General features: G+C 41.0%; 1 protein-coding gene across 1 annotated transcript in view; it reads right to left on the reverse strand.

Moving 5' to 3' along the window:
* LOC111817301 (lipoxygenase homology domain-containing protein 1-like) overlaps positions 1–10,252 on the reverse strand; it is a 57,645-nt gene that overhangs the window by 15,828 nt on the left and 31,565 nt on the right. The window contains exons 4-5 of the mRNA XM_023717688.1: positions 7,100–7,232; positions 6,156–6,304 (exon numbers count right to left, since the gene is read on the reverse strand). Of these exons, the coding sequence (XP_023573456.1) occupies positions 6,156–6,304; positions 7,100–7,232 (282 nt within the window). The remainder of the gene's footprint in view (positions 1–6,155; positions 6,305–7,099; positions 7,233–10,252) is intronic.

The raw sequence follows: 10,252 nt of genomic DNA on the forward strand, positions 1-10,252 counted from the left end.
ACCTATAATATTTAAATGATGGAACTAAACAAAAAAAGGGGATACAGACAAATGACCATTTTGTATCTGTGTATTCAAAATGGTTAAGATAGATATATAGCTACATTCTCTTAATTCAATGAATAAAGGGATTTGTTCTAGTAATGTTTGTAAATAGGATATCATGTCTGCATCTTGTACAACAAACATTCACTAGGAAGGCAGTATGCAATGTGTTAATTATTGGAACTGTCCTACCAATTTGATTTGAAACTATCTCATTGCTATTTGTTTCTCAATAAAATTATGGGAAAAAAATAAAAATAAAAAAATAAATGAAAAATAAAAAAGGCCCTCTGGGCTGGGGAGATAGCTCAATGATCTAAGCGCCTGCCTGGTAAGCACAGGGACCTGGGTTCAATGCCCAGTACTGCATGCCATGCTGGCCACCAAAACCAGGCGTGGTAGCATACACCAGTAATCCCAGGGCTGGGGAGACCGAGACAGGAGAATCACTATGACGATCCTCTTATGAGTCCAAACTGTGCAGTAAGACTCTATACCAAAAATATAAATTTAAAAAAACAAAAGAGCTGGAGAATCTAACTCACTGAGAAGGCCATGGATTCAAGCCTCAGTACCTAGACCCTAAAAAGTGATTATTTTCTTAACTAATTCTTTTCTTTCTTGTTTGTTGTTTATTGTGGTTTTTTGATGGTACCAGAGATTGAACTCAGGACCTTGCACTTGCCAGGCAGGTGCTTATACTGCTGAGCTATCTCACCAGCCCTAATTCATTTCTTATATGTAGAAACTGGAAGAAACCATAGACTTGAAAACATCAAGTTTTTTAATCATTTCACCTAAAATAAGAGGGAAGGAGGAAAGGGAAAAAAAATAAAGTATGCTCTGCTCATATACGTACTACTCCTCATGACTGTAATCATGGTGATATGCAAACATGGACTGATAAAAATAAAAATTTTAAAAATAAAATAAAGTGGAACTATAATCCTGACGCCAGTAACCTTAGATTTTGCGATTTATCCTAAGGATGTAATCAAGTAGTATGTAAGGATTTTTGTTCAGTGATTCCATCTTATTCTGCTGGATTTTATCACAAAAAGGAGAAACTGAATCCAACCTAAATGTCTAACAATAGGAATTTTGTTAAAATAAATTGTTTTTAAAAAATCAAAAATAAAACTAAAAAATTAGCATCCTAACTCAATTTAACAAAATTATATGGGTAAAAATTTATCTCTCAGCAATAGAAACTATTCCAGTCCATGAATATATAGTGTCTCTTTACTCACTATTTTTCAATGTCATTGAACCAAATTTTTCATTTTTCTATAGATAGATCTCAGTATGAACAAGTATATGTGTTTTGTTCTATTTATGGCATGCATACTTCATTATTTTGATTTATAAATGTTTAAAATTTTAAATACTCTTTGTTATATACAACTAATCAAGTTTATATTAATTTTGTATTTTTCATATTTCTTACATTTGCTTATGTGTACTATGAGATTTGGGGATGTTACTTTTTATAATGATCTATGTTTTCTACCTATTTCTTTATTCTTCTAAAAATACAGTTTTATTTCTTCTCTTTAAAACTATATACATCTTACTTTGTTTACTATTACCCTAATGGACCAAAATAAAAAGTTGTATATGAATAATGAGTAAAGGTATCATTGCATTTTTACTTAATTTAAAGACAGTTAATTTTTTTTTAGCATCAAGTTGCATATTTCAAGATTTGTTGTGTTTTTGGTGGTTTATAAATTTTAAATCTGCACAAAGTTTACTGAGAATTTTATCATCATTGTTGTGCTGAGTTTTGTCAAATGCTTTAAACTGCTTGAAATAATATGATTAGGTATCTTAGTTTCCTTTATCTGTTGATTAATGGCTTGTATTGCTTGATTTTCTGGTTTTGACCAATACTACTACTAAAATAAATATTACATAGTCCAAATAAATAATTGTTTTACATTTTTCAAGATGAAAAAATATGTTAACTACCTAGAAATCAACCTGTTATGCTTTGTGTCTAGTTGTCCCCCCAAAGCCTCATGAACTCATGGAGTGGACATCTAGAGTTTGTGATTAACTCATGATCCACTGGAATTATGGGTGTGAGTGCTCCTGGGATTATAGGTGTAAATGCTCCTGGGATTATGGGTGTGCATGCTACTGGGATTATGGGTGTGAGTGCTAAACTCAGCCTGGGCAAATAGCCTGAGCTCCACATAAGGGAGACAGACTTGCTCTGTGCGGCCATGGCTGCTACTACTCCTCCCTTTTGCTCGCTCCTCTTTGCTGTCACCATGGAAGGCTGCCCTCTGCCATGTGCTGCTCTGCCTCAGAGCCCACTGAGTGTGGACTGAAACCTCTGCTAACCGTGAGCTAAAGAAACCTTTCCTTCCTTCATTTTGGGTGTCAGATGTTTGTCCCAGCCAGGAGAGAAGAGTAAACAAGACACAACCTAACCAAGGAGGTAAAAAGTTTCTAAAACAAAAAGAAGAGAAATGTGAACAGAGACCAAAGAGCACATCAGAAAATGGAGGACACCCCTGCTCCTCGACAGGTATAACCAATGTCATCATGACGGCTGTATTAGGAAAAACTGATAACAAATACTTCATGCAATCCTTACCAATATGTCAACACCATTCTTCAGAAAACTAGAAAAAAATCCTAAAATTTATACAGGACTAGAGAGACCCAAAATAGTGAAGACCATCCTGAGCACACAGAGTAAAGCAGGAAGCACCACAATTCCTAATTTCAAGTGATACCTTACAGCAACACTAACAAAAAATGGTATGGTATTCACACAAAACCAGACACACCGACCACTGGAATCCAATGGAAGACATAGAAACAACACCTTGTATCCTCCAACATCGATTTTTTATAAACAAGTTAAAAATATATCCTGGAGAAAGATCATCTTTTTAAAAACTGTGCTGGAAAAACTTTCTATTCTATGCACTGAGAAAAATGACTTAGCAATGTAAAATTTTAAATGAACAAGGGGAGAAAGCACTTCCATATTTCTAATTCTAAACTTTCCAATTGATACCATTAAATTCACACTTCTGGTCTTCTTTATACACTCACTGCAACTACAGTTCCTACCCAATTTAATTTCAGTCTGTAGTAGAGTATCTGTTAAATGATACACATAATGATGAATGGAAGAAAATCAATCACGAAAATGACTTAGTCTTAGCATGTCAGCCTAGTGACTTTACATGATACAGAACTGCCACCAAATGCTGCATGTGGCAGAAGAGCAGACAGCAAGGAGTGATGGAGCCTTCACTCTTTATCATAAAGTGGGAGGGAAGAGTCTAATGCAAGGTTAGTAGTTCAGAGCATCATGTCATTGATCACTTAGAATATTAGTAATATCGTGGCCTCTAAAATTTTGTTTCTGTTCTAGTAAGTTTACATGTTGTATCAGTCATTCTGTTAACACTAGTATGAGATACCCAACACCCATACATTAAAAGAAGGAAGGTTCTTTTCGGCTGATGGCTGTTAGCAGGGTAAGCCCATGGCCAGTTGGATCCAGGGCAGAAGGGCTAGGCTGAGGAAGGCGCTGGCTCCATGGAAACGTAGAAGTAGAGAAGGTGGGCAGGAGCAGGGAGGAGAGCACATTCCTTCAGGCCACTCTAGAAACACCGCTCCTTCCCTCCTAGCCCCACGCTCAGTCACTGATCTCATCGATGAATCCACCGATGATGCCAGTGTGCCATGATCCAATCACATTTCAGACTTTCCCCTCTGAATTATGATACTTGTGGGCACATTCAAGATATAAACCCTAATGTTCTTCCTCTGGCCCCACAAAGCTCCTGTCCATCTCATGTGAAATATATGTAGTCTATCTCTAAGAGTTTCCTGTCTCAACAGTTTCAACAGTATTTTGGTTTTTTGGTTTTTTTTTTTTTTTTTTTTTTTGCTCCTCAAATGCCTTCAGGGCACTTTTGGCTGGCTGGAGTGTTGTGGGGATCGAACTACAGCAACCGGAGGCTGACAGCTTTGTGGAAGCAGCCCCTTAAAGAACTGAGCTAGGGCCAGGACCCCTTCAACAGTATTTTGTGAAAATTCAAATCCAAAGTCTCTCTAACACTCAAGGCAAAATCTTAGCTGTAAGTCTCTGTAAAAAATAAAAAGAAGAAAATACTTTCAACATACAACAGTACAAGATAAACATTTCCATTCCAAAAAGGAGGAACAGAGTGATAAAAAGGAATCAGACTAAAGCAAGACCAAAACCCAGCAGAGTAAATGTTCAATCTGCATCTGGTGTCTGGGACACACGGTCATCAGGTGTGAGCTCCAGGCATGAGTAGCCCTGCCGCCTGGCTGGCTGCACACCACAGGGCCTGTCTCATGACCTGCTTGTGCTCTGAGTCTGTAGCTTTCCCCAGCAGAGAAGATCCACATGGCCAGCAGCTCCAGCTTCTCGGCGTTTCCACTGTACCTTTAGCTGTTTTTAAAATAAGCTCCTATTTTTCACTATAAAGCTGGTTGAAAGTAACTAGCAGCGCTCGGACCACAGCCTCAATGGTTAGGCCACCTTGAGCATTTCCCTCATGAGCCTGACCTACCCACCGTGCTGTCTTCCGTCAGGATGGAGCTGCAGGATGGGTAAATGAGGACACATTTGCTGGCACAGCACAACCCCTTGGCCTCTCGGATGGCTGACAATCGGGTCTTTATGCCAAGCTGAAACCTCTGGAGCTTGACCTTTACCATCCGCACTCCTATCAGCATTCTGGCTTTCCGAACTCCAACCAGAACCGCCCATCGATCTCTGGGTGTAGCCATCTAGGGGTTCTCTACCACGCATCTGAAGAGCTCCCCGGCAGGTCAGAGGCTTCTGGGCCACATGGTCAGGCAGAGTCCTGGCAGCAATCACACCTCCATGATGCTCAGCTTCTGTACTGGTTGCATGGCTGGGACAAAACACCTGACGCCCTCAACTTTAAGGAGTATGGGTTTATTTTGGCTCATGGTGCTTACAGGACTCACTCCATGTTTGGCTGGCTCCACACCAGAAACAGCCCACAGCAGGGCCCTGCAGGGGATGCTGAACTCAATTCACAGAGGCCGAGAGGCGGAGGGAGGAGGGAGGAGCCCTGCCGAAGATGCGTCCTGGTGACTTACCTTCTACCAGGCCCAGCTCCTGGCAGCCCACCTAGCGGCGGAGCGTATCACTGGGTAACCCTGCTGATGATGCCATGCCCTACACCTCGTCACCAGCCCAAAGGCCACCTCTGAAAACGTGAGACTTTGGGACACATTTACAACCTAGGTCATAACACCAGTAAGGGCAAAAACTCAGCATCACTCTCTTGTCTCATCGAAGCAGAGCCCTCTTCCCTGTTCATTCTAGTGAAAGCTTCTGTGTAATCTGCAGTGACAAAACGCCGAGTGGTGTTCACGATCTTTGATGTTTGATATTTCACAAACCACACCTACAAATCTGAGAAACAGCACTCTCAAACTAGTTTAAGGATTCTTTTTCCTCAAAACTGTCATTAAGCAATGACTTTCCATTCCTTAATTTCAGACCTCCAAGAGCATCCTGCTTCCATGTACACCAAAGCAACATTAAAAATTAACCCTATAATGGGAGACCTATCCCAAACAGCAAATGAACAGAAAGAATCTATATGAAAAGGATAAAAGAAAATAATGAGGCATTTTTAAACTACATATAATGAAGTTGGCTTTGAGATGTTAAAAGAAACAGTCATGACACTGTTAAAAGAAATATAGTGTTCTGTGTATGACCTGGCATTTTAGAGCAATGCTTTGTAGTTTTCCATCCTGACAGAGCATGTTCATACATATTTTCTGTGATATTTTTTCAACACAGTTTGTTCTTTTCCTTACACTATCACTAATTTTTAATGTCTTTTTCTTTGTTCTATTATTCATTATAGGTTTTAGAATGTCACATTTTTCTTTTAAGAATAACTTCTAAAACAAAAACTATCTTGAAGTCAGGTCAGGAAACTTATGTTAAAGATGCCCTAAAACTAGACTGGAAGAGTTGCAGGCAGCTTTCAGATTTCAAATCACTAGTGACTATGATCAGGGAGGTTGGCAAGCTGCTGTTGGAGTCCCTCACACAGACTCACCTGTCCTCTCTGGAATTTCACTGGCATGTTTGACTTGTGCAGCAGCCTGAGGCCAGAATCGCCCCGCTGTCCATAGAGACAGAGAGAGACGTCAGCCTCGGTTTCTGCTTGTCTCAGCTGCCCAGTGTAGACATCGACGTGGTATCTCACTACTGGCAGAGCCGTGGGGCGGTGGGGGAGCAAGAGGCAATCTGTGACTTCTCAGTCCACAGCAGAACCAATCCCACACTCAAGGTATACTGAAAAACACAACACTGTGTATTTCCCTAAATATGGACTTTCTACATATACTGGGATGCTTCGGACCTTAGATTTTAACTGTAAGTGAGCATTTCACGGCATTAACAAATGTGCACAGTAGTTAATAGCTTTTCCAAAGGAGAAATAAAAGATTCTTTGAAAGGCTCTACTTCATATGACATAGGACATTTTACTCTTAGTATTTTAGAGAGAAGCATTCCTGTATATAATGCTTAAAGTTCAATATGGTGTAAGTTGTTTTGTTTTGTTTTGCTTTTTGTGGCAAAAAGACGGTCCCTGCGCTTGCCTAAGCTTGCCTAAGCAGGCGCTTTAGACCACTGAGCTACCTTGCCAGCCCATGCTGCCAGTTTTGATAAGGAAATAAACTCAAAGTGAGTGATGATATGAGGTATGCGGCAAGTCCCAACAAAACCAGAAGAGACAAGCCCATGACATTCTTTATCTCTCCTAGCCCAGCCTCTATGACAGCAGCTGGACCATAAGAACCACTCTGAGATACATTTAATCCCAAATCCACCAATGATTCATGCTGTGACAATAAAAAAAAAAAATCACTTCTCAATGGGTGAAATAACTCCCTTAGAAGCAGGAAAAAGTATTCCACAATACTTAGAAATAAACTCAAGCAGCTATAAGATTAAATATGATATACACATACCTATTACTGAATATTACTAAGATACCTGGAAAAATAGGTTGCCCTTCTTTGATTACAGGAAGCTCACAAACAAGGTCTCCACCAGCTTGGATCTGAGACAGCCACACGTTTGTTGCAAAATCCAAGATCTTCTTGCTCTTCATATGCTGCATGGTCACCTGGGGTAAGAAACAACAGTGGCCAAGTTGCCTCACTTCCTGTTTTTCACAGAGGTCAGAATTCAAACCGTACCCTAGGCTTGGGAAACAGTGTGTACTCCGGTGGTGGTGGTGGTGGCAGTGGTGGGGGGGCGGGTGGTAGTGGGGTGGTGGCAGTAATGATGGTGGCAGTAGTGGTGGTGGTTAGCAGTTATACCATTCCAGTGGCTGTTGTTTATTTGGCTGCTGATAGTTGCCAAGTATTAGTCTATATATTAATTTTAATCTCTTTTAATTATCACCAAGTAAACTGGTAAAATCTTACATTATAGATAAGAAAATAGAAGCCTGAAGATTTGAAACGCACTCTGTCTGATCTGACTGTCTCAGTTTTTCTGAAGGGAGAGACCGTAATGGTGATGTACAGGAAAACTCCAGAAGAGAGCATGCTTGTATCAGTCACCAACACAAGCTACACAGAGCCCTCTACAGCCAAATGCCTCTCAGGTCATTTCTACCGTCTGTGCCACAGCCACAGTGCCCACAACTCAAGGACACACAGTGTCTTCTCTCACCTGGCAAGGATGCTCGGCACACCCCTGCGCAGGGCCCCTGCTGTGGCTGTCACCCCCACGGTACCCTCCATAGCGTCTTCCTGCAGTCCCAGAGACTAGCAGAGGACTTTCCTGCCCTCCTATCAAACAGGATGTCATGCTGTTCTCCTTTTAAGATGAGAGTTACTATCCCAGACCCAGCCCTGAGCCCTTCCTTCTCTCCTCTTCCTTCCCTAGAAATGGACGCTGTGACATTGTGGTGATTATTCCCGGCCGCCTCTGTCTGCCTCTCTCTCTCTTTCTCAACCCTACCCTTACACTGTTTCCAGAGTTTAAGTTAAGAATTCTGGTCATTTTGTACACTGCTCATGGCTTGTTCAACAGCCCTACCTATCACAGAGTCTGCAGTCCTGAACACAGCGAAGAGTTCTCATATCTAAGACTCTAGTCCTACTTATCTGTTTGGTTCCATGAGCTAGAAATATGTGTTCTCTTAACAGGTTTCCCCATGTTTACCTCTTAGCTATTCATACTCGTAGCTTCCTTCTCACTTAGTGCGTTGAGCATGCCCGGCATTCATCACATAGCTGAGACCCAGCCTCTCTGAAAGTCTGGTTGGGCACCTTCTCTGTGACCTATGGCAGGCTACCCCTTTTCTGACCTCCCTCCTTCAACTGACTTAGAGCAGAGACCTGGTCCGACTCACGCTGGAGCTTCCTCAAGCTTTTGCAAGGCAGGCTGGGTTGTTTGCTGGACAAATGATTAAGAGAGTAAGGGAAACAGGTCTCTGTCAATACAGGTGAGGAGACTGAATCACAGATCTGACCATCAGTGCTTGATTTCATCTGTATTTCACCCAGACAAGAAGCCATGAAAACACTTTTTAAGAAATAACTATTTCACAAGGGTATGGAGAACAGATAGCACTATATATAAAAATATGCAGAATATATAAACTGTATAAATTCTTGTTAATGCTAGCAAAATGTATACATAAATATAAAAGATGACCACAAAATATATTCTCCTAAACTCAAAAATGCCCCTACTCCACCATGAGCCATCACACTTTATTTGTACAGGAATTAGAAAATTCAGGAGAAAAACCCACTGTAAGGATGTATGGTCTCTTTAGTCCCAGTTGGATACAATGCTCAAATACAATTGCTCTTGGCCCTCCACTTAATCCTAAAACGTGGCGGTTGTTCTGATGTTCCAGAGGCAGACAGGTGGCAGGAGCAGCTGAATGACAGGACAGTGGTCAGCAGCCTGCAGCATGGCTCCTATTTTATGGCCATCATTTGCTAAGGTTTCAGCAGTGAAGAGGGCATTTAATCCTTTTTATTTCTTTTCCTGGAGCCAATGAGATCTATTACTCTGCTTCATTTGGGGCAGAGAGAGATGCTGTTCCCTAAGATAGGAATAAACTCTTCAAGAGTCTGAAAGTGAAATTACAGCCTGATATATCTAAGAATGCAGGAGATTTCCCAGACCTCCTGCCTGGTATGAGCCACAACTCTGGGTGGGAACCCCAGCCTCGCCCTCCATGCATTTCCCCACGGGAAATCCTGTACAAGGAAGTCACCACACCATGCAGGGACAGCTGGGAGTTTAACAAAGAGAAATTGTCTCCAACCTATCAAGAAAATTTGATAGGTTTTCTGTGAAGTATAGACCCAAAATATTTAAATAGCATGAGACTACATTAAAGGAGAATATTAATAAATGTGTACTCAATTCTATATAGGTTCTCCACAGGCTTAAAATACTGCAGGATATAGTAAGAATTTCAGATGAAACCAGATGTCATAAACAGTCAATGTAACTTTTAGATTCTACACTTTAAGTCTTCCCTATGAAATATAAAATTTTTATGTTTATTCTATAAAAAATTCCACTAGCTTCTTCCTCTATAGTATACACTCTGTGAAAATTGTCAATAAGTCTGATTTCAGTCACCACACCTTCAACTCAGAGGTATTCTGCAAAACAGTCTTACTGATTTTACATAAGCACAATCCCACTAGCTGCCCTGGAAGCCCTCCGGGGTGGGGCTCAAAGTGAATTCCAGTTACCTGCCAAGCCAGGCTGTCTCAAACAGAAAAAGAATCTAAGTTAATGTACTCTTCTTAAAGCAATAAAGGGAAAATACAGTCATTTTAACCAGGTGAGGGTTTTGCCCCCAGGTGACATATGATAATGTCTGGAATCATTTTGAGTGTGACAATTTGATTATGGGGGAGGGGTACTGGGATGTATTTGGCAGAAATCAAAGATAACGGTAAACATTCTCCACGGCACGAGACAGCCTCCCACAAGTTATCTGACCCCTACTGTCAGTAGCACCAAAGCTGAAAGACCTTTGGATATAAAGATAATTCCTTAGCGAATAGTTCCATAATTAAAGAGGGATACAGGGGTGGAGGGAGATCACTCAGCAGCATAAGTGCCTGCCTGGCAAGTGCAAGTTCCAGAGAGAGAGAGAGA

This window comes from Octodon degus, unplaced genomic scaffold, assembly GCF_000260255.1.
Source record: "Octodon degus isolate 3935 unplaced genomic scaffold, OctDeg1.0 scaffold00054, whole genome shotgun sequence".
In the NCBI taxonomy this organism is placed as follows: Eukaryota; Metazoa; Chordata; class Mammalia; order Rodentia; family Octodontidae; genus Octodon; species Octodon degus.